The sequence below is a fragment of the Condylostylus longicornis genome, unplaced genomic scaffold (assembly GCF_029603195.1).
Source record: "Condylostylus longicornis isolate FDR11 unplaced genomic scaffold, ASM2960319v2 ptg000100l, whole genome shotgun sequence".
NCBI lineage: Eukaryota > Metazoa > Arthropoda > Insecta > Diptera > Dolichopodidae > Condylostylus > Condylostylus longicornis.
Genome location: NW_026578068.1, coordinates 3585490 through 3612623, shown reverse-complemented (window position 1 = coordinate 3612623; position 27134 = coordinate 3585490). Strand labels below are relative to the sequence as shown.

Below are 27134 nucleotides of genomic sequence, written 5' to 3'. Positions count from 1 at the left end.
TATTTTATATTAATTTTTATTTAAATATATGTATATGTCTGTAAATATTAAGCAGAACAGTTCAAATTAAGAATATAAATAGTCTGTAGTTAATCAAATTTTGAAAGATTTGAAGTTATTTTTCAAATGAATTCAAAATCTTTTACTTAAATTGAATTTAAAGATTTTCTGTTTTAATATTCTTATAAATGCACTAACGAATATTTATTACTATTCTACTTAGATTATTTCACCTACATAAGTCATTTTAAGATTTTTCGTTTTAATCTATAGTGGTTTCTTAATCTTTTCCTAAAAAAATTCATAAATTTTAATTATAAAACTTTTATATTCCAAATTTTGAATCTATAATAATAACCAATCAGATATCATCTTGAATTCATTTCCTGTTTCAACAAAAAAATTTTTTTTAATTCAATTGATTTTTCATTTGACTTGAACGCTTTTTAAGTTATTATAAACATTGATAATGATGAAGATAATAATAATGATGATGATGATGATGATGATAATAATAAATTTCTTTTGCACTTTAAGAATCAAATTTTCTAATTTATTTTAAGTATTCGTTGTAACATTCTAGAATACAAAAAAAAAACTAGATTCATTCATTTCTATTTCCTATTCATTCATTTTATCCATTTTGTTTTTAAAAAACTAATAGTTTATCTACCTTTTAATGGATCATTTATTAAATTTCTTTTGTTTACAAAAAATAAAGCTAAAGTTGAAGCAAACCTTAATAATTAAATGGATTTTATTGATCCAAAAGTAATTTTCTTTTATTTTGAGCGTTTTATGAAAAAAATTCTTACTATACTTAATAAAAAGGGAAATTTTTGGGAGCGAGAACTGAAAGCAAGTCTTTAATTTTAAATTTTCTTCCAGACTTGTCCGTTGTGTATTTCTTATTTATTAATAAGTTCTATGGATAAGATTTACACGAAAAATTCATACAAAATGAGTTGACGTTATAATTAAATGCCTTTATTATTGTGTTTGACATTTCAAGTATACAAGAAATTGTTTGCGTTTTTGGAAACTCAAATTTTTCAATAATATATTTACCAACACTCAGAACAAAATATTGTATGATAAGTAAAATTTCATTGTAATTGTTAAGGTGTTTATTTGAAAATTGAATAATTTTGAAAGAAACAAAATTGATTTGAATCAATTATGATTTTTCTTTTTGTTGTTTTTTTTTCCCCATTTTATTGGTATTCTTTTCCATATTCTTGTATAAAAGTTAATTTATAATCAATTCAGTTGTAGTGTATAATTTGCTGCCTTTTTGTTACTTTTCGATTAAATATTGTACAAGATTAAGAAAAAAAAATTTTAACTTAAGAAGTAGATTTAGAAATATGAAAGAAAAATGAAAGCGAGAAAAGATCAACAAAATTGTATTATGGAGCTAGAGAAATCAAATTTTTTAAGATCAGAACCAAAATCAAAACATATGAAATTGGAGGGCATATAAAATGGATAAAAAGAAGGAAATTATTGTAAATTATATGTTTTTGAAACAACAACAAAAAAATATGACTGAATTTTTTTTTAAAATGCGTTAAGAGAAGGCGCACTAAAACAAGAAGTTAAGCATAAAAAAAAATTTAAAACGAAAGAAATTAAACTTTTTAATTTCCACTTTTTTTTATCTTTTTTCACTTTGGTGAGCAAATGCGCGTCCAATACCTATGCGACTCCATATGAAGTAAAAAAAAAAAAAATCTTAAAATGCAATAGCTTGACTATATTAAACCAAACATATGTGGAACCTAATCGTCTTTGATCGTAAACGAAAAAAGGACAAAATAAAAAAAATCTCGCAATTAATTATACGGACCTGAAAGAGAATAACATCATGGTTAGAGCTTCTATGTTTTCTCAGTCTATTAATTTTTATGATGTTGTATGCTTAGATTTTTAAATCATGTGTTTTCATTATTTTATAATTATATAATAAAATATTATACTTGATTTTAACGTAGAATTTTAAACATTTTCGTTACAAAAAAAAAAAACATTTTAAATTTAGTTTTGAATGAAGTTTACTAAAAAAACAAAAAAATGGTTGACTGCAGTTGCCTTTTGTTTTATTTGTGTGTTATTTAATAATATAGTTTACATATTATTGTATGGGTTTAATAAAGATTACGGAAGCTATACCTTAAAGCTATTTAAATTACAAAATATGGGAAAAAATATGGGAACTTATAAAACATACACAAATGTATGTTTGGACTTTTAAATCTATAATTGGAATAGTTTTTGAGTTTTTTGAGTTAAAATACAATTATAAATCGCAATTACCAGTAAGGAAAAAATTTAGTAAGGATCAAAATAATAATTAAAGGTGTTATTATAACCATAATGTGAAGTTTAATACTAAAGCGATCGCATATCTTACAACGATAATTAAATTATAAACGATATGCAAGAGCTATAAATTTTTAAAACTTAATATTGAATCTTATATATCGAGATATTTTTATTTATTTTCTCTAATTCCGACTTGTCATTTGAAACGAAATTGAAAAATTTTTCAATCAACATTAATTTTTTTTCAAAATTAGAACGAAACATTTTTAATTTCTTAAAATTTTCAAATATTTTTAAAAATAATATTTTGGATTTCTTAATCTGAGAAAATTTAGTAACACTCGTATTGACCTCATAACAGATAATACAAAAAACATAATTGACCCAATAATAAAGAATAAAATTAATTCATAAAAGTTTCTCGCTTGTATCTTTTGTTTCAAAATAATTTCAATTAAAGGGTGAAATGAAATCACATTTTTTTTTATTTAAATATTTTCTCACATATTTTATCTTTGTTATTTATACCGTAAGATTTATAAGAAACTAACAATCCTTTAAAATCATTATCAAATCAATTTTTTATAGTCCCAATAATGTCATGAAGATAATCTAAGTCATCTATTGTAATAGTTCGTTGTAACAGTATATATATTTTTTTAATAAATAAAGTGACCTACTCGATATAAAATTCTAGGTTCTCATTGAATTAGGATATGAATAAAAAAAAAAAATAAAAAGAACCTGTTAATTTAATTTGTAAAATATTGAAAAATTTTCTGTTTAGTTTTGGTCCCTTTTTTAATATTTTGTTTTTTCTCTCATAATATTCTTTTTATAATAAAGACACTGAAATTTCATTATTTAAATTTCATTATCAAAATCATCATGAAATAATTTCATTGTCATTCTATATTATTTTTTATTTTACATATATATATGTACATATATATATATATAAATATTGTGTGTATGTATTCATGTTATTTGTATGTTAATGAAATTATTGAAAATAAAAATCATGAAAACATCATTTTTATTTCTAAATTTTTACTCTCTCGTAAAAGTCAGTGAAAATTTATCCTTTTTTTTATCTTTAAATAATTTTTTAAAATCTAATTTTCTCTTTTATTTTTCTGATAAAGGAAGTCTTTTTATTCTATATTTTAAGAATTAAAAACAAATGTTTTTTGTTTTGTGTTTTTGTATGTGTTTGTAATATGCCATAAAAATCCGAGCCAGATTTTACAAAAAAAAAAAAAAATCGAAAAAAAAATTGAAGAATAAAAAAATCTTCCCACGCCTGAAGCAAGATTTATTTTTGTGTTGTTTTTTCTGTTTTCTGTTTTTTTTTTGTCCCCTTCTTCTTGCTCTTATTATAATTCCTTGTAGTAGATGTTGTTGTTAGTGTAGCTGCTGTTTATACTCAAAATTCTCAATTCAGAATTTTCATTTTCTATTCTGTTATTTTTTTTTTGTTTTTTTTTTTTTCTCTTTGCTACCATATATGTATACCATTTTTATATTATATTTTTCAAAGAATTTTGTAATTTTTTTTAATGCACTATGTATATAGATGCATATATATGCTTTGTATATTTGTATACTGGGACATTGTATCTCCTTAAGGAATTAAGTTAAGATGATATAGTAGACCTCTTTATATATGTAGCATACAAAAGGGCAAAACATATGCGTTGTTATTATATTTTTTTTTTGTTTTTTTTTTATTTAATAAACTTATAAGGCAACTCCGTTTCTAATCTCTTTAATATACATAGACATATGTATGTGTATATATAAATATATACTTATAGAATATACATTGAAAAAAATTAAACGATCCATATGATCAAGTTCTTGGCTAATTTTTTTTTTTTTTTTTGGTTCTTTCTCATTGTATAACAATATTTATATGAAAAGTACGTATACATTAATACTTACGTTAAAATTGATATGATGTGAGTGATATAACAAAAGGACATGTTGTACTACCTATATATTATTATGTAAAGGAAGAAGACATAAAAACTTGTTTCAAACTAAAAAAAAGAAAAAAAAAAAATATCATAAAAATTAAATAATAAAATCATGAAATACACCTGAGCCAATCTAAAGGAAATTTTTTTTTTCAATATAAGTATATTAGCAAAAACAAAAGAATCAGACAGTAGCGAATGCCGCAAGGGAAGTGATGTTACATATGCGATTTTCTATAATAAATTACAAATATTAGTAAATTTGTTGTCAGTGTTGTCAGCGTTGTATTTAAAATAATTATTTTTAGTTTATTTCCAAAATATACAGGTTTCGAATTGATAAAATTTTTATGAAAATTATTTCGGAAAGAATTTGTATTTTTCTTTTCTCTAGTACAGTTTTAATATTAAATTCAAGAAATCATTTATAGTACGATTATCATTAGACATTATTATCGTAATTTCGAATTAAAATACGTGAACGTCACTGATTTTTCATAATGCTCTTCTCCTTTATACTTTTACATTAAGATAACCATTGTAAACATTTTTGTTTTTTGTTTCATTATACACATGTAATATATAATTTTTATTCTCTGTCTAAAATTATTTTCGATAAAAAAAAACAAAAACCTGCTATACTTAAAATATCCTTTCAATGAATATTTTGCTTATGGACTGTGTTGTTTTTTCAACAATATCTTAATTGTATTAGTGCAGGTTGGAAATTTTTTTGATAATTTTTTTTTTCTTTTATTGTTTTCGTAATACTTTAACTATTAAACAAGCAGGTAATTCATCCACTATTGATTTTTATATTAGGTGTACATATATATTTCATTTTGCAAGAGAGTATTGGAGCAGATGATATTTTTTGTCGGATTTTTTTTTTTGTTTTTTGGTTTTTAAAAAAAAACATAAAAGACTTTTATAAGATAATGCCTAAATAATGCAATTTCGACCTGTTTTTATTTTTTTTTTGTCATATATTTTTGGGAGCATCATACCCATACTATATTTATATGTAGAGTAGATGAAACATATCAAATATTCATGCAAAAAATAAAATAAAAAAAAAAAGTTGTAATGTTAAAATGCACCTTGCTTAACATTTTTATCAGTTCAGTTAAATTTTTTTTTTTTACCTCACCTCAATATTTTTCTTCCCCTCCGATTCTCTTTTTATTTGCTCTTCCTATAAATATAATAACATTTTATAATGTTGTTATTCGCATGGCAATCATTCATATACTCTCTCTTTTCGGTTATACTCTTATCTTGTCACATTGTAATTGTAGTATACTTTACGCTTTACAAAAAATAAAAAAAAAATAAACTGTTATAACGCTCAATTGTAAATGTTATGCTTGTAAGTTTACCATGAAGATTGTATGTAAAATTTTATTTCGATCATTTTTATTTACCGAAACATTTGTTACCGTGTTTATAATAATCTGACAAACATATTTAATATTATTATAATAGTAGATTTTACTATTGTAATTTGTGTTATTATTGAAAGTATACACATATAATTTTTAAATTTACTTGATTATTTCTGGATACTGACCTGTAATATTTTGTTTGTCGTAAAATTTATTTTTTTTCCTCTATTTTTTTTTGTTGTTTTTATGTACAATCAAGATTGTAAATATATAATTTGAAAGCGCAAAAATATTATAAATTTTATATTTTTAATATTGGTATTAACGGTAGATACGCATTAATTTTAAGACTTGTATGATATGAAAAAGAAATAAAAATTAAAAAAAGTAAAAATTAAAACGATATTAACTTCAAGATTACGACATTTTAAAATTTTTTATTACAAAAAAATATTTTTTTAATGGGTAAAGCACAATATTTATATTGCCATTTAAGAATTTGCTATCGTCTTTATTTTTCATTTATGAATATTAATTAATGATGTTCCGTAAAAATTTAATTTCTACATTGGTTTCACAATTGAAAATTATTTGAGTAACCGAGTAACATAGCCAATGCTAAAATTCTTCGATTATTCGTATAAAAATTTTCTGTAGTACTAAAAAATATTTAAAATAATAAAAATATATATTATTATTTTTTATAACAATTATAGTGTTTATTTAGACTTCAAAAAAAATTTACAATTATACTCATAATATTTAACACACATCTGCCTTATTATACGGTTCTTACTCTTGCATTTTTTGATTTTGATTTTGAACAAAATTAAGAAGACAAGCAATGCAAGTAATTTTTACATTTGTTTTAAAATATGTCCTTATAATTCTGTTGGCTTTAAGGAGAAATAATAGTCAAATCGAAAAAAAACTTAAGTTAAAAATAAGATGCAAATTCTTTTAGAATTCGAATTTAAGCAGATTGTTGTTTACTAGTCTATATCTGAATTTGTATCCTTGTATGTTAGCAAGATTTGCTTGTAACCAAAGAATAATATAATTGTAAATATGGAAAGGAGCAAAATACGCAATCTGCAATAATTAAACTGCAATAATTTAAAAAAAAAAAGCTGTATAACAGAGGAGCGTAAAATCTTTATTATATTCGGTCAAACCTTATCGTCACATATTCATTTAGTCATCCGTGATATACTATCTGTAGTCTAACACTTGAAGAAAAGGAGTTTATATTGTTACAGAACTTCCATATACATATACATTTAAATTAATTTTTTTCAAATTTAAATTAACTTTTTTAATAATATGTTATGTGCTGTTAAAAATCTTTAGAATAACCGTTTAATAATATGAAATTTAATAAATTACAAGAATTAAAGATAATAATAAGTTTGGTATTCTAGATTTCTTAATATATAGGTTGGTAGCTGTCAAGTACAAAAGTTTTTTTGGCCATAAACAATATTTTTAAATAACTTTTTAATTGTATTCGGAAACAATCAAATAAACCACTTTATACAAAAAAAAAGGGAAAAAATTACCATAAAATAAAAAAAAAAATCTTTTTTAATTAAAAAAGGAATTCTTTTCTTTCATAATTACTAGGTTCTGCCGTTTTTTTTTCTGTTATTTTAATCTTAATGAAATTATCAAACCATTTATTAATCCTCAAATATTCAATATTTGAATCCAGCCTTCATCATTTAACCCTTTTTATTTTTAGATTTTCGCTATATTATTTTTATTATTTACCTTTTTAAGATCATATGATTCATTTAAATTTTTTTCTATATAAACCAACAAATTTTGGTTTAAAATGGTGAGATACCCATGATATACCTTTCATTTTCATGCAAACTTCCCATAAAAAATTCTTAATAGTCTCATATTGTTTAGTTTTAAAAAACAAAACAAAAGCATGAAAAAAAAACCTGAAATTTTCAACTAAAATAAAGAAAGCAATGAAAAATAACAATGAAAAGCAAAAAAAAAAAATAATTCACTTTTAGTTTCAAGAGAATTCCTTAGGGTTTTATTTTTTAGCGCACACAAAAAATAAAATTTCATAAAGCAAACGAAAACAAAAAAAACAATGAATGAAAAGAATTTTCTGTTTGTGCATTCATAATAAATATTTGTCGCAAAAATTTTGCTACAAAACATCTTAAAACACCAGTTACTCTTATTATCCTTTTATACAAAATGTCTATAGCTGAAAGAAAAAAAGAACAAAAAGCAAAATAAATAAAAAATTACAAAAAAACAACCAAAAACAAAAACGTGAATATTTGTAGCCAAAAGGAGAGAAAATGAAAAAATTCTTGAGGGCGTATCTATTCAATAATAAGAAGATGAAAATAAAAAATCCAATCATATAAAAGTTATTGCATGCATTCATATGAAATTTTTAAGTAAAAAGATGAACCCCGTCTTTGATAAAATAAGAAAGTTCACAAAACGCATCACAACATAGCGTACAAGTAAATGAAATCGTTTTTTGTAATTTCATTAAAAAATGTGAGCACAAAGCTTTTTTTTTTGCAACAAAAAATATTTTTTGTAATCAAATCGTAAGAGATAGGATTAAAGAAAGAAAAGTAAGATGAATTTCATAAAAGATAGTTATCAAGTCAATTCATAATAAAATAAATAAATTTTTATAATCTGTTTTCATAAAGTTATACGTGTATAACAAGTATTCAAGTTGAGCCTAAATTTTATATACAAGCAAAATCAATATCAAATTCATATCAAAGTTAAAAAAAGAAAAACAAGTAATTTTCAAAAAAATTTTTTAATATAATAAAAGAGATGGGTTTGGATAGGATCCAAATATAACAATAACAAAAAAAAAAATAATAACAGAAAATTAAAAACTTTTTTTGATTGTTTAAATTGGGCCAAACCCTTTTGGCTATTATTCATTTTATGGTATTTAACAATAAAAGTAAAACAGTAAAGAAAAAAAAAACAAAATACAAAATATGAAAATGAAAAATAGAAATTAAGCAAAAGTGAATTCGAATCCACCCTGTAAAAAAATTTTTTTTTTTCTTTTCTTGTGAAAAAATCAGACTTATGTGAAAACAGTGAATGACGTGTAAAGGATTTTTTTTGTGATTAACAATTTTCATTAAATTTTTTTTTTTTTCTGCAAAAGTGCATCAGTTTTATTAAAATTTCATTTTTATAATTAAAATGTTAATAATGTAAAAATAAAATATAAGCCATTATATATGGTTCAGTAATAAAAGAGCAACAGTTAGTTAACAGATGTTCATTTTTAATGTTTTTCATCAACATTTTAATTTTTCATCATTTCATCAGTTCATTTTAATTCATCAACATTTTTAGAGTTAATTTTCAATTCACTTTAAATTCATTTCATTTGTACTCAATATATAAAAAGGTCAAATAACATTAACAATGTAATCTGTTAGAAATATGTTTTTTTTAGAGCAAAATTAAAGTAATTGAAAAAAAAAAAATACTTAATAGAATTATTATGATTCAAAGAGAATAAGAGAGTAAAAAATTATTCTCAAAACATTTTAATTGAGTGTTATTATAATACTATTTATTTGTTCAGTTAATTTAAAATTACTGTTAAAATACTGTTTAGAAATTGTAAGTGCTGTTATAAGTACTATATTTCCTTTTTTTATTTTAGCAAATAAACCAACATTTTGTCGTTTCTAAAAATATATAAACACTACGTTTCCGCGCTCAGTTTTTCTGATTTTAATAAGCTGATGTTGAAATATTTTCTGTTATGTTTACTATATCGTTATATCTTAGTATTTGCTGACTTTGGTATTTAATATGCTTACAATTTTTTGCTCATGTTATCATTTTAATAATACAGTAATCAAAGCTGTTAAATTATGTACTTTAAATCAGTTAAATTATATTCATTAGCTAAATAAAATATTCAACATTAAAATATTTTAAATCCTTAATTTTGACTGGAACTAAAGTAGTCTTATTTAGTTGAAGTACTTTTTCAAAATATTCGTAGTATTAACAGTTAATATTTTATGAATCTTAAGTAAATTTAAAATACATTCATTGCAACACACTTGTTTCTGAAATTAATTTCATACACATACTTTAAATACATACATATATTTATGCTTTATATACATAAATAGTTTTTGAATGTTAATTAAAAGGTACATGAAAATTTTAATTGAAAGTTTAATGATTGTTATCTAGTTAAAGTAAAACTTTTTGAAAGTGAAATTAATTTTAATTAAAAGGAATGAAAAATTCAAGAATTAAAATTTAATTGTAAAAAAATAAAATAAAAATGTTTCGGAACTTTTTAATTTGATAATTAAAGTTAAACAAAAAAATTTGAAACTTGTAAGTTAAAATTAAAAGTTTTGCTATTAAATGATAAAATTTCATTACAGGATTACCTGTAGGATGCAATTTCAAAGTTTTGAATTGTATTTGAAGAGAAAGTGAAATTATATTAATTTATGATTTCTGTAATCCATAAGAAGCATTCTGTAATTCGAAAATTTTATTAATTGAAAAATATGAGATTCATTTCAATGTTAATATTTTTCTCAACATTGTCTTTACGTTTATCACACACCATGTAGTTTATTTGCGTTAATATCGAATTTTATATTGTCTTTGGTTGATTTTATTCTAAAAATTTCATCAAGGTCCATAACAAATTATTTATTTTTCGTTTATTCTCATCTACACTTTCGGACTCTTAATATAATTCTTATTCTCTTGTATAACAAATAATCAGTTTTGAGTTATATAAGAAATTACCTTTTAAAAATATTAATTACGAGTAAACATTTAATTTTTTAAATCATTTTGTTATCTGTATGTATTTTGCAACAACATCAAATAATTTTAAAATCTTGTCCGACTAAAACAATATATAAACTGGTAATTTACTAGCTATAAAAACAATGAATTAAAAAATTATGTTAAAATACTTTTTTTTTGCCGTAAAATCAAGAAAAAAAAATTTCCTTTCTTAAAAAATTAAAAAAATCCTTGTAAATGATTTAAAATTTAGATAAAATTTAAACAAAACGAAAAAAAAAGAGCAGAATATGATCCTTCTATGGAATCATTGAAACATGTTTGTGCTCTTGTATGTTGTTTTACCACGAAAAACAAACAAGTTAAATCAATGAAAGTTGATCAAACAATTTCAGTCATCATAAGCAGTGGATTAAAAATTTAATGCAATTTTTTTTTTCATTTTCTTGTGCTGCTGTTAATCTTGAAAAGTTCATTTTTAAATTAAAAAAAAAACAAGAAAAAAGTGGTAAGAAAATATAAGAAAGAGAAAAACGAAATAAGCGAGAGCAGTAAACTGACAGTGGTGGAAAGTTACTAAAAATTGGTTACTCTTGTTCGATTGTGTTTCGTTTTTTGTGTGTTTCTCTCCTATTGTTGTATGACGTTGTTTTTTCCTCATATTTTAACTTTATAAAATCTTGTTCGATAATAAGACAGACTTATAATGTACGTATAAAAAAAAACAGAGTATTACAGATTGATTACATGTTTGCTGTTTATTTTTAAATTGTTATTATTTTTGCTATTTTTTGTTCATTGCATATTGTGTTTAGATAGTTCGATTAACTTGAAATTCATATGATAGGGCTATGAATAAAAAAAATGTTGTACGTATAGAAGGGTAAGAAAATTACGGCGCGGCGGCGCTTTATTTTAAGGGTTTTTTTTTTGTTGCGAATTTTGTTTAAGTTTTTTTATTTATATAACATATTTATAAAATGTTTTGGCGAATTGAAATGCAATTTATAGCTTACTGATTCTTTACCTTTTGCTTACTTAAATTTTGTTTTTTGTTTTTTTTTAATACCTCATATTTCGCGCGTCGTATTTCATATGCTAAACTGTTAAAATGAAATATATTTTTTATTGAAATCTTTTAATTTCAGAACTAATATATAGCATAACTTCAGAACTGCCGTATTACTGCATTTTAAAAACTGTTCAAATATGAAGTAATATTCAAAAAAAATATATATATATGGCCCAGTTCATATGTGCAAACGATGGGAACTCTTTGAACTTTTTTCCTTTTACATGTTTAAATTTTTATTTTTTCTCTTTCATTTTTCCCTTTAAAATCAATTCCTTTCGGTTGCACATTTAACATTCAACAGAAAATCATGTATAAAAACCATAATATTGTTGAAAAAAGAAAACAAAACAAAATAATTTCATATAAATTTTTTTTTGGTACTTATATACATACAAAGATACATACATTTATTTATATGCAATTCGATTGATTGCAAAATACTTTGTTTTGATTATAGTGAGAAGATAAACTGAGAAAATAAGAGCAAAACTTCAAAGAAAACAAAAAGAAAAATTAAAGAAGCAAAGGTAGAATATTAAAAAAAGTAACCAAAGGGTTTTTAGGAAATAGAAAAAAAATTTGGAAAAAAAGCTTAAAAAAAATGCCGTTCTTTCTTAAAAACAACATTTAATTTTGGCTCACAAAAAAAGTGGATAAAACAAAAGGAAATTTAGAGGAACTAGTAGTGCAAAACAAAAAATTTAGTAAAATAAAATGTTTAAACTTTTTATAACATGGAGAGAAAAAAAACACGCGTTTTCAAAAATACATAAGAGCAAATTATAATACACAGCAAATTTCAGAAACATAAGAGAATAACCTTTAATTTACATTTACGACAAAATGTGATAGCTACGTATAACTGTTGCAGTCCTGTTTAGTATACGCAAGGAAGACTTATTAAATTGATTGATTTAAAAAGAAAATATAATTACAAATCAAAGAAAAAAAAAATATTTATTAAAAATTATTTTGAAAAGTATAAGAAGTTTCAAGGTTTCTGAATAAAATTTCAATCAATTTTGATTTCAATCAATTGTTAAGAATTATATTTGAACCATACATGAAAAAATGATTTCAATGATGACAAAAAAAGAATTTTTGTTTATAATTATACAGTAGAAAGAAAATTTATGAAACCGTTATACTTAAATTGAAAACCATATTAATTGAAATTTTAATTTTAACAGTTAATTCTAATTTTATTCAATTAAAAGATCCCCTTGAATAAATTTGTAAAAGTAAATCTCTTCAAAAATTTAAATTGTTATTTTGTCTCTTTAAGAACTACAACACAATAGTGAGTAAAAGTATTATTACTGATTATTGAGAGCAACAATTTTTGCTCAGATTTTTTAAACATAAGGTTTATATTATTAAAAAAAAGAAAAAAGGTACATTTTCCCGTATGCTTTAAAAATGAAATTCTATAGTTTATTCAAAAAAAAAAATAATACTATTGAGCATTTAAAGAGAAACTTGTTAATTTAATTTAGTTAATTCTCTTAAGAATCTTCATTAAAAGGTCATTGCAAAATGTTAATAAATTTCACCTCTTAATATTGTTCTCTTATAATTTTCAGAGAGATACTGTTGTGTAACAAATTATAATTTCTTTTTTTGCTGTTTTTATTATTTATAAATTATTTTAAATAATTCAATTAATTTTTTATTGAAGAAAAATTAATTTTTCCTTTTAGAAAGTTTTTTTTAAAAAAAAACAATATTTTTTTCGCTATTTTCTTGTGTTAGTATATATTAAAGAGAACAATAAAAAAATAAAAGGAAAATGTTAAAATTAAAAAATGCCTAAGTAAACGAGTTTTTGCTTTTCTTTTTTATTTTTTATTATAAATTTTCAATTCGCGTAAAATATTTTAAGCTGCACACAAATTCTCCTAGTTTTTTTTTCATTGTGTTATATTCATTTTTTGTTTTTCTTATTTTTTTTTTGATCTAATGCTTTTTTTTTATGTATAATTTATAAAAATATTTGCGATGTTTAAAATATTCGCGTGTACAATATCTTCCGATAAAGAATAAAGAAAACAGGAAAAAAAAAATCACATTAAAATGCTTACAATGTTAACTGTGTTGCAGTGTATAGTCTATTAAACTACGTCTTTGAGTGCCTGTGTACGTATATTTATTATTAATGTAAATAAACAATTTATATTTAGTGTGTTGCACGACAGTAAAAAAGAAGCAAACTTCAATATACAATGAGATGAATGCAATGAAAATTTCTCATTTTTCCTCCTTTCATTTATGGCATTTTTCTTTTCTTTTTCTTCTTATTTTGTTTTTTTTTTTTTATCATTTTCAGATATTTTAACTATTATTAATGTAAAAAGTTTTTCCTGTTTTCTTCCACTATTTTTTTTTGTGAATTTTACATAAGTACACACAATATAAATTTTTTTTTTTTATCCTTATAATATTGAATTTTTTTATATTTGTTGACTATTTTAAATGTATTTGTAATCTTTCTTAAGTTTAATTATCATTTACTTAAAAAAAAAAATACACAAACAAAATGCGTGCCTTTTAATGCAATTTCTATTGCATAAAAAAAAATTTCAATTTCGTGTTAATATACGCAACATAAAAGGAAATAAATAATATTTGAAAAAGAAAAAAAAATGTTAGTAAAGAAAGCATTCAAGTATAAAATATTAAAGAGAAAAAACAAGAAAAACAAAAAATAAATCATAATTTTATATTTTGAGCTCTTAATAGTTTCGCATCATATTTAAGTATATTTTGGGAGGCTGTTCTCTTACTATATATAATTTATATACAAAATTTAAAGGAAGCCAAATATGAAATTTTTCAATAGATTAAATTTTTTTTTTGTTATTATTAATTTATTATTTTTATTTAACAAATTAAATGTTGAGATTTTAAAACATGAAAGTGGGAAATTTTTTTAAATGTTATATAGGCAAGTCTATGAGCTCATGTAATTTAGGATTTTATATTATTTATTATGTTCGTATATAAGTATTAGTGTAGAAGAGCGAGCTATAACAAAATACGATATTAAAAAGACAGTATATACAGTTAACATTAGTGTGTAAACTGTGAGGTATAAAATCATCATAATAATTTATGTTATATATATGGTATATATATATAAGTGTTATATATGGTAATAATGATTAATATAACAATTGTATTTAATCCTATACTTTTACAATTATTACTTGTGTTGTATTTAAAATAAAACTAATAAATTACTAGTATAAACAATTTAATATATAAAATCAATTTTAAAGATTATAACAACCTGTTTTTTTAAGCCTTTAATTAATTTTTGGTTTTTTTTTTACTTTTCTAAAGAAGATTACCTATTGAAGTTATTAAAGTATAGTTTATTTAATAAAATATTAAACAGATTACGTATAAGAGGAGGGATTTTTTTTTTAGAAAAAAATATGAGAAAAATGGAAGATCAAAATCAATTAATTAAATTTATTTTTTATTAACTAAGAGTACATAATAGTTTTCAAAAAGTATTATCAATAATTGTTAAATATTTATGGAATTCTGTAGATAGAATATTGATAATTCTAAACATAATCTAAAATAATTGTTATTAGTTTTTACTATTAAATAGACCTAGCAATGTAAGAATCTGAGAGAGAAAATTTATAATTTTAAATTTAAATGCAAAAACAAACAATTTTTTTCTTTAATAAACTGAAATTTCCATATTATTTTCTAATCTTGCGTCAAACGAAACGAAATTTCGAAAATATTGTTATTAAAATCCTTATTCTCCGGACCCATTTAATTATACTTTAATATTTTATACTATTAACAATAAAGAATAATTAAAAAATCAGTGTTAATAAATAATAAAAATTTTGTTACTTCAAGGGTTCATACATATATAAATCTGTTATATAAAGAAATTATATTGAAAATTACTTTTCTATAATTAAATTCCTTAATTATCTGTTAATGATTTTAACATTTATCACACTCTCTTTTATTTTTATTATTTAATTATATAAATTATTTTATTTTTATATATTTTTTTTTATTTTCTGTGTAAAATAAATGTAATTAGTTCATTTTATTTTTACGCCCTTGGGGCTTAATGGCTAATTGTGTATCCCTTAAAATTATTTCATATATAGGTTTTAATAAAATATATTGGATTTGCCAATTTTAATCCTAAAATTAAGTAATTATAGTAGTAAGAAAATATTATATTTTTGCTTTGAAAACCACTCACAATAACTTGTAGATTCTATATAATCCAAGAGTAGGTATTAACTATATTATTAGCTGTAAAAAGGTCAACTTTAAACAAGCTGTTAAATACCATGATAATATTTTTTGTACTTTTGATTAATGCTCTTGAGCATCTCTTAAAATTTTGAATTATAAAATTATTTTGAATTATAAAATAATTATTCAGTTGAAAATGTAGAACAATGAACCAAAAAAAAAAAATCCACGCGTCCGGAAAGATTGAAAATAATTAAATGTTATTAATTTTGAATATGATTTTTTTTTATGTATTTGGGCCATCCGTAAATAGTATTTAATTAAATTTTTACTGCATATTAAAAATATATATTTGCGTGTATGTATAATTTATTGCTCAAAATACAATATATATTTATATAGATAGAAAATACTAATTGTATATACTTATATCAGAATTTCAGGAAACTTGTTAATTCGCCAAATTGTTTTTTATAAGAGTTGTTAAAGAATTGTAAATTAATAAAATACTTATATTAAGTATTTCTGAAATCTCTCATGCTGAGTAGAAAGTATAATATAATAAGAAAAAAAAAGAGAAGAGAAAAAATCACACTTATAATATTTTTATATTCTTGTTTTTAATAAAATACCGAAAAAAGAAAAATTGAGTGAAAATGTGTTATGCCCAATTCAATTTTCATCACCTTAAAAGAAGGTGATATTTCATTATAAACACAACATTCAACACTTATAAAAATATTATTTTTTGTTTTCTTGATTCGCAACAGTAATAATTTGCTAACGATTGAAAATAAGTAAAACAAAAAAAAAAAAAGAAGGAGAAAAAAAAACCCGAATAAAATTACTTACGCGATAATAACATTCACCTGTCAATTTAAATTTTCATCAATGTCCTTTCGATTATCATTTTATGCAATAATATTTATGTATTAAAAAACATTATACAGTTACACATTGATAAACACGTACATGCAAATACATTTCTACATACATACATACATACATGCATGTTTAAATTTTAAATGGGTAGAAATTTTTTAAAATTTTCATTCACTTGTTTTTTTTTTTTTTTTTTTTTGCGTGTGCCTTTCTATATGTATACGATAACGAGGCATACATTATTATTATAACAAGTACTTAAAAAATTATAATATTAAATTTCTTCACATATTAAATTTTCCATATATTTATTAAAATTGGAATAAAGGAAACTCTTTTGTGTATCAAAAAAAAAGTATATAATATTGTTGAAGTGATTTAGTAATTTTATGTAAAGAAATGTATAAGCATAACGTAAAATAGTAATTGCAGTAAAGAATCAGGTTTTTTTCCTATATTCAAAATTCAATATATTAGATTTTCTGATTTTACCAAAATTTAGCGCATTTTTTAAAAAAATTAAAATATTGCTTCGTTAGGTGCACATACGGAAATTTTTCTCTACAGTACATAATCGACCAAAAATGAAAATTCTCATTAAATTGAAATGAATTTGAAAGTAAATAGTTTTTGAGTAAATTAATTTAAAACAAAAAATTTATAGTGCTCTTAAAAAGTGGAAGAGGAAAAAATTTTGAGTAAATAAATTTAACATTGATGTTAACGTGAAATTAATAGAGCGGAATACTCTTATATTTTAGATACTCATTATTACTAACAACTCTACTAACATAACTAAAAAAAAAATGTTTTGAATATTATCAAATGTAAAAAAAATTAAATTGAGACTTGTTATTGCTGAAATTTCACAATTCTCCAAATTTTTCAATTTTCAGCAAATGTAAGAAAATTTCCCATTTTATTTTCAATTGTTCAATAATTAATTTAACATTTAAACGAAAAATAATTTACTCAGTCATAAGAGAACTCACTGTAATATTCTATAAAACGTGTATGAATTATTCTCTTAAAAGAAGTTCACTGAATTCATTTTATCACACCTTAATTTTAGTTTTTTGCCTTTTATTTTTTGTTTTTTTTTTTGTTTTGCTTACACATTTGATATTTATTGAAAGGTGACAATTTGATGAAGGTTGTTGTCTTATAATTTTATCGTTGTTAAAATATCTTTCACGTATATTCCAAATAATATTAAGAATGATGAATGTACTAAACTAAATAATACTACTTATATACATATACAATTTATATGTGCGAGCGTATATAATAAATAAATGATAAAATATGAAAGAAAGACGGAAATTTAGTTTTACGGAACAAAACAAAAAAAAAAAAAAGAAATTTTCGAAGATAACAATTTTCTTGTCATATTAATATTAGTTTTTTTATTTTAAAATTTTCCCATAATATTTTCGTATATGTCTTTAAGTGTGCCTATGTTATGTAAATAAAGAAAAGTAGTATTACTCTCCGAATTTTAGTTAAAAACTCAAACGTGTCATTGTTCTCTTTAGATAGATATTTTATATTCGAAAAAGAGTACATATTTCTGTTAATTTTTGATTGAGTAATGCTGTATTACTTGTTACACGATTAATATTTTGAGTACCTACATGTATATTCTCGTACAGTTCAAAATTTAGTCCCTGTTGCAGAGCATTATACTGGAATTTGATTGTGAGAACGTGCGATACCTAAGAAACATAGACGTGGTAGATTTTTAAAAAAACATATTGACTGTAGCGCTTAAAGATTATTTTTTTATAAAATAAGAATCAGAACTAAAAGGTAATTTAACAAAATTGGTTTGTGTCCAAAATAAAGTTAATGAAAAATTGAAGATGTTTTAGGAGACAACAAACTTTAAAGGCAAATAAATTCACAACCAATTTAAAAATCAATTTCTAAAAGAGAAAAAACTATGCTATAAAAAATATATATATTTATCAAAATTGCATTTTGAAACACACTGAAATAATATTTTTGTATTAGTTTCATGCGCCATTTTTTTATTTTACATACGTATGTGTATATATGCATAATGCATTTATAATTTTACTTATTTCTTTATTTTAAGTTAATTAAAGAGTACATCTATTATTTTTTATTTTTTCATCAGCATATTATGTACATACATATATATACCGTTTATTTTTTGCTTGGATAATAATTACATATATTTTTACAACACTTGTTAAAGTGCAATTTTATACACATAAAATTGTAACCAAAAATTATTTCCTTATGATCATTTTTTATTACCGTTTTTAAAAATATTAAAAAATTTATATGTATGTGCACATTTACATACTCGTATATATATAATTAACAATGTAGTAGACGTGAGATTTATTACATTATGCTTACTTACAAAATTTTAATTTATAATTTTAAATTTTTCATTTTTGGAAAATGAAGTGTGATTCTTTTTAAAAAAAAAAACCAAAACACTCTTATTAAAACTGGTTCGGTTCACACCGTCTCATCAGCATCATAATCATCTATATCTGTAAATATGAGCGTGCAAAAAAAAAAAAAAAAATTGTATCGTAAATTTAATTTTTTTTTAGGTCAAATTCTTTTTGAAAAAGACTCTTGTAATATTATTTACATTCAATTTTTTAAAGACATTTTTAATGAAAAAGTGTAAAATTTTATAAGAAAACTGAACATTTTTATAATAAGTTCTTAGTAAGTGTTATATGCACGTATATCGTTATAATTTTTGTATGATTTCTTAAATATTGAAGACCGGTTGAAAACAATTTGTTATATTACAAATAATATATGTATATATGTAGGTATATAGTTGTGTTTGTGTTCGCACTTATCCGATATTTTCTCATTTATATTGCCCCCTTCACTTGTGTTTTTCCTCCATTGTTGGCGATTTATGTTTACGATAAGAAATTTTTTTGTTTTTTGGAGGTTGTTCAAGTCGATCAATCAAATTGCATTTTTCTTATTTTTTCTTGTATGTGATGGTAATTTTTTTAACACTCTAATTAACTTAGGTGCGAAAATTTTACACCAAATAAGTACGCGATTGAGTACTCAAAATAATAAGTTTTAAAGAAATTTAAAGATCTGAGAAAGTAACAAGAGGAAAAGTGTTCACGAGAGAGGCGCAAAAAAACAAAATTACAATATTAAATCAATTTTTTCTTTTTTTTTTTTTTGTTTTGTGTTTTTTTGATTATAATTTAGGACTTTATTTATACTTATAAATTATTTCTTTTAGCATCTTTACATCGTTACGAGTTCACTTCTTTGTATTTCTACAATAAATTCTATATCGTAATTGGTCATATTTTTGTTTTTTTTTTTTTTATACGAAAGGGAAAAGTAATTTTTAAAATGTCATCAAAATTACTATTGAAAGTTAAAATAAAAAAGGACTTTTGTTAATTTTATAGCGCTTTCAATCCAATAATTATAAATGAAAAATTTATGAAAATTAAAAATATCGCTTTCAATAAATATGCAGGAATAAAGTGTGTGTCTGTATATGCATACACAGATACACTATAATAAATTCGATTTTTGTAAAAAAAAAAAAAATAATTGCTTAAGTGCTTAATGGGATGGCACTCATATTTACTAAATGAGATTTTTTATTTTATTGCAGAAAAGTGCTTGTAATAATTTAAATTTTTCTCTTCTAATTTTGATATTGTGGGAATATTTTTCCTTTTTGTTTACTGGGGATATTTTCTGAATAAATTTAGGTCATTCAAAATTGGATACATGTACTTAATATTATTATGCATATTTTTATACCTACAGTAAAAGTTTTTATGGATTTTGATAATGAAATTAAATACATTATGTATGTGTATGTATGTAGGTTTAATATAATTAAATTATTATTAAGAACAATTCTACAATCAAATTCATTTTGTTCGAATCTCAATTAACTTAAAATTCTCTTTAAATTCTTCTCTTCTCTAATATTTATTAATCAAATGTTGTCAATTATTTAATTGTTATTAAATTGTTCTCAATTATTTGATAGATTACAAATTTCTCTATTTTTAAATTATTATTGATATTAAGAGAGTTATAATGATTCAAATTTAAGAATAAGAGTTTTTAATATTGTAAAACAAAATAACTACAAATGAACTGCATTCATAGTATAATTATTTAATTGTTATTAAATTGTTCTCAATTATTTGATAGATTCGAAATTTCTCTATTTTTAAATCACTATTGATATTAAGAGAGTTATAATGGTTCAAATTTAAGAATAAGAGTTTTTAATATTGTAAAACAAAATAACTACAAATGAACTGCATTCATAGTATAATTACATGAACAACTTAAACATTATATATAACATGTCAATGAAATTTGTACAGAAAAACTGTTATTTTTAATTTTTAATTACATTTCAAAAATGCCAAATATATTTTTTTTTAATGAGAAATTGTGATTTTAAGAACTGATTAAAAAAATGAAATATGCAATAAAATATTTGGGAGACCTTCTTCATTGCTATTTTTACAACACCTGTTCATTGTATAATAGTGTTCTATCTCCCCTCAAAGTTAATTGTTCAGTAATTATATCCTGTTTATATTTTGTAAATATCCTGTTTGCTAATATTTTATGTTCTTAAATATCATAAATTTTTTGTTGCAATTTTTATTGAATGCAATTCTTATTCTTTCGTTTCCTAGATTTTAGATCAGTTTCAATTTTTTTATCAGTAACTGGTTCTTTATTATAAGCGCATATTTTTGGCTCTCTTAAATAAAATTTTCTTAACATACTTATACTTTGCCTGTAATTATAAAGCACTTGTTGTATTTTTAAATTTATTTTAACTTTACTGACATGTAACTGTTACCATTTTGTTTATTTTTTTTTTTTTGTTATTTAATTTTTCTCTTAAGAATTATCGTATAGAGTAATAAATATTTTCTTTTCGTCTTATTTTTTTTATATAACCAGGTCATATAGTACGCCAAACTATCACCATGATCCCACCCCATTTTATTAAATTTTTTTTTAACAATTTCTCAAAATGTAGAAGAAAAACCATTAGGATATTAAAAAAAAGAGAGAGAAAAAAAAAATTTGCAAGCAAAATTTATTTTAATTTTTAATTTATTTTTGTTTTTTTTTGCCACGTTTCTCATTTTTACTATTATTTTTTTTTTTTTGTACCTCGTCCTATTTGAATTGAGTGAGAGAGCTGTGCTGTACTTTACCATGTTTTAAAAATCGCTTTATTTTTGTTTTTTTTTTTTTTTTTTATTAGTAAGAGGTATAAAATGTTTTTAAATTAGAAATCCTAAAAAAAAATTAAAAAAATTAAAAAAACAAAACACCTGCAATTTCTTTTTAATCGTGTTATTTCACCTGACTTTTTATAAACAAGTATACAACTACCATCATTTTAATTAAAAAAAAACAAAATAATAATAATGAAAACTTGTGATATATTTTTATCTGTACTATAGTAAAATATATTTTATATATGACTATGCATGTATGTATGTATATATTATTGTTATGTATATAGTGAAAGATATTTTTATAACAATTGAGAAGTGCACTTCTCGTGAGGTTGATCATAAATCGGTCGCGCGTCATTTTTTACTTTATGTTTTTCTTCTTCTTCTTCTTCTTCTTCTTCTTTATCTCCTCTCCATCCAAGTATATGGGTACTTATTTCGTTTTTTAAAATATTTATATAGAAAATTGCAGACTATTAAAAAAAATAAAAACGTTTTTTTGGTAGTAGAAGGAAAATTATTTTTTTGTTGATCGATCATATTTTTTTAAAATTTATATTACAATAATATGCATTAGGTATTTTTTTTGTTATTTTATGTTAATATGTTTGTATAGATGTTGATGTACAGAGATAGGTTAAGGTAGCTTATATAGTAAACTATATGTATATTTTTTGGGGTATGAATTTAAATGGTGTATACAGCAATTATATTATAAAAGTAATTTTCTTAATTCCATGATGAGTTTAAGATACTTATGACTTTAGTAACTTTTACATTTTTAGATAAAAAAAAAGAGAGAAAAACTAATTTTTTAAATTGCTTAAAATTGATTTTTTTTTTTTTGTTCATCTATTTTTGTTTATCTGAAAAATTAATTTATTTTTTTTTGAATTTTCTATTTTTTACAGCACGATGTTTGAAAGGTTGTAATGACTTGCATGGACATTGTACAAAACCGAATGAATGCACGTAAGTACATAATAATTTTTAATAAGTTATTTTTTTTGTTAAAAAACTGTTATACACAAAATATAATATTGTAATACTATCAAAGTATTCTACTTGTTTAGAAAAGTTATTCTAGAGAATTCAAGTGCAGTAAAATTTATTTTAATAAAAGCACATAATTTTTATTCAAAGTGGACTTACGAAAAGGGAATTGAAAACATTAAAATTTATGAAGTACTTATACATGTACTTGTATTATTTATTTATTAAACATTAACGCAAGAAATAATTACATATGTATTTAGTTTCGCAAAATATTTGCTATTCGAAATCTGGTCGCTGATACTGTATAGGACTTTAATAATTAAAATTTAAATTGACAACCTGTTAATTTTTGTATTTTCAATAAATATAATGGTTTTTAACATTTTATTAAAATTTCCCAAAAAAAATTTCCATTTTAGCCATTTGGAATAATTTTCTCTGTTAAGGCCAGTTAATATTGTTAAGAGAAATGCGATTTATGTGTAGTACTGATGTAGTGTGCATCAAACAATAAAATTCAAAGAGAAATTTTACTTCATGTTTCTCTTCTTGGTTTTGTAATTACAACAGCTATGCTGTTAAAATAGGTGTTATTTATCAAATCATATGACTTCAAATTTTTAACATCCGAAATTAGAAGAATGTTATAAATTGATTTGTTTTTGAGTAATTCTGTTCAAATTCTGTAAAAATCTACATTTAATAATTTTTAATATTTATTTTCTACTTTTTATATTTCAATTTCAAAAGCATTAAAATGATTAATGCTTTATGTAATTTAATTCTTTTAAATTTTTTTTTTATTTTTGGTTTTATTTTACATAAAAATGCAAAAATCTAAAAAAAAAATTATCTAGCGCATTTATTAAAAAATTTATTAATAATATCAAATAATAATCATTGCAAATTAAGTACTTTTAATAAAGTTAAAAATCTGTATAGAAGGATTTTTTAAAAATTGAAAAATAAAAGAAAAAAAAAAATATTTAAAGTATATTTATACCCTGCACTTCGTGAAGGGTATATTAACTTTGGTATGGAGTTTGTAACTACTTGAAGGAGTCATCTGCGGTATGGACATATATATATATTCTTGCTCAGCGTAAAATTCTGAGTCGATTTAGACATGTCCGTCTGTCCGTCCGTCCGTCCGTCCGTCCGTCCGTCCGTCCGTCCGTCCGTCCGTCCGTCCGTCCGATCGCACGATAACTCAAAAACGAATAATGCAATCGACACCAAACTTTCACAAGTTTTTTCTTTTGTGCCAAGGACGAGCCCTATTGTTATTGGACTAATTCGGACAACGGGTTCGGGTAGCTGCCATACAACTCAAAGAGTTTATTTTAAATATTTCAAAAACTAATAAAGGTATAAATATAAAATTTTGTATACATGTGTCCAATTATATTCTACACATCCTTTAAAAATTTTAATGAGATAGCTGCACCGGTTCGGGTGGCTGCCATACAACTCCAAAAGCAAATTTTTTATATTCGGCAAAATAATAAAGTCAGATTCATGAAACTTGGCAGTCGTGTGTCCAATTATAGGTCAAACATATTTCTGAAGTTTTAGTGGAATTGCTTGACAGGTTCGAGTGGCTCCCATACAAGTCCAAAAGCTTATTTTAAATATTTGAAAAAATAATAAAGTCAGATTAATGAAACTTGGCAGTTGTGTGTCCAATTATAGATCAGATATACCTGCGAAGTTTTAGTGGAATTGCTTGACAGGTTCGGGTACCTGCCATACAACTTCAAAAGCTAATTTTAAATATTTGGAAAAATAATAAAGACAGATTCATGAAACTTGGCAGTTGTGTGTCCAATTATAGGTCAAAGATATTTTTGAAGTTTTGGTGGAATTGCTTGACAGGTTCGAGTGGCTCCCATACAAGTGCAAAAGCTTATTTTAAATATTTGGAAAAGTAATAAAGTTAGATTCATGAAACTTGGCAATTGTGTGTCCAATTATAGATCAGATATATTAGTGAAGTTTTGATGGAATTGCTTGGCAGGTTCGGGTACCTGCCATACAACTCCAAAAGCTAATTTTAAATATTTGGAAAAATAATAAAGTCAGATTCACGAAACTTGGTAGTTGTGTGTTCAGTTATAGATCAGACATATCCGTGAAGTTTCTATAGAATGGTTTCACAGGTTTCAGTAATTGCTTTACAACAATCAAAGGTGCAGGGTATAATTCAATCGGTTCATACCGACTGAAACGTTTTTACTTGTTTAGATTAAAATCGGTGAATTAAAAATAATAAAATACAAAATGCCTTTTGTGTGTTATTCTTCATTTTTTTTTTCTCTTTCTTCTTATATTCAATTAAAATATTAAAAAATTAAAAATCTGTCACACCTTATTCATAGTACAACTCACATTTTTCTTCTTTCTTCTTCTTTTTTCTTTATTAAATAAAAATGTAATTGTACTTATATAAAACATCCTTTGGAACTGATATACAATTATTATTGTTCAGGTGTTATACATTGTATATTTATAGTATGTTGTGTGTATATAAATGAATAATATTGTAAAAGATAAAATAATAACAAGTCTGACATTCAATTCAACTTTAAAAATTTTACAATAAGATGAGAATTGCATTTTCTTTAAAATTTCATTAAGTTTGCAAAACCATGCACATTTTGTATTATTTTTTATTACGTAGATTTTTTGAATGTGATATTTCATTTTTTTTTGTTCTGTATTTTAATTTTTATTGTTATATTTTAATACAAGTAAACTTTTTAGTAACTTATCTATCGTTCGCGCAAAACAGTTGATGAATATGACACACCTTTATAGAGTGCAGTTATTTAATCAACGAAAACAATAAACAAATAATAACAATAACAAAAAATTTTGAAAATAAAAAAATTTAATAATAAAAAAAATTTACTTTTAAAATCGGTTTATATTTTTTCTTCATATTACCTATGCTGTGCACAGCAAAATGCAAAGGTAACAATTTCAAAATTTTATTTTTTTTTAATCTGTTTTCTCTGACGTTTAGTTTTTTTTTTTTGTTAGAAAAGTAATAGGAAGAGAGTAAATAAATTTGAGAAAAAAAAATGAAAATGAAAATCTAGCAAAATTTTGTTAAAATTGTAAAATGAACCTTTTTCTCCCCCTCATTCTTGTTGTCATTATGAGTCAAGTGACGACTATTAACAAGTTTTTGATAAAGGAGACCTTTAAGTAAGTTTTTAAAAAGTGTATGCATTACAAATACACAGAGAACAAACACTAATAATTTTTTTTTTTTAAATATAAAATTTTTTAATTTGCACTGTATGCAGCGAACGTGCACTCACACACATCTAAAGAAAATTATAATTTATTCTTTGCTTTTGTTTTGTTTTTTTTTTTACAAAAGTAATGCGCGAAAGTGATATTCTTTTTATTTTCTTTCTCTTTTTTTTTTGTTTAATACACATGTACCTCTGGTTATAATTGTTCCCACGTTTTTTAAATTAAGCAATAATAAAACACAAAAAAACGTATGTACAATTTATACATAACGTATATGTAGATTCTAATAATAATAGACATGTGTAAGAGATTTGTATGTCTAGATCTGTGGACACATGTATAGAGGTATAGTTTTTTATTAATTATTGTTGTAAAATGTGGAGTATACAATTATGTATGTGTCATGCGCAACATCATCATTTTTTTATTCAATAATATTGATTTTTAGAACACACTTGCAAGCAAAAAAATGCATGCAATATCTATGAGTTTATGAGAATTTTTATTATCAATCATTTATGAATTCCACATCGTAATCAATTCTTTGCAGAATTATTAATTATTCGCTTTAGTTTTGATTTGAGTAGAACGCTCGGAATTCAAATTTTCGGAATATAATCTTTAATTATAAATTGTTTAATATGAAACTTCAAGAATATTGTCACTGTTGTCCATTCTCTACTAAATGTAATCATACTCGTACTTATAATTTCATTCCAATATAATTCAATTTTTAGTATTGTACAGTGTACACATTTCTATACAAGCGCGAAGAATTTCATGCATTTATTAAAAGCAAAAGTAATGAATAACATACAAATTATAATATAACACTTCTCTTTTTTCATTTCTGCTTACTTAAACGAAAAAAAAATGAAAAGAAGAGCGTAAAATTAAAAGACAATTTGATAGT

The 27134-nt window shown here is 22.6% G+C and overlaps 1 protein-coding gene across 1 annotated transcript in view; it reads left to right on the top strand.

Annotated features, from left to right (window-relative positions):
- LOC129614075 (neurogenic locus protein delta) overlaps window positions 1-27134 on the top strand; it is a 164741-nt gene that overhangs the window by 122752 nt on the left and 14855 nt on the right. Inside the window, exon 5 of the mRNA XM_055528462.1 lies at window positions 22873-22933. Within this exon, the coding sequence (XP_055384437.1) occupies window positions 22873-22933 (61 nt within the window). The remainder of the gene's footprint in view (window positions 1-22872; window positions 22934-27134) is intronic.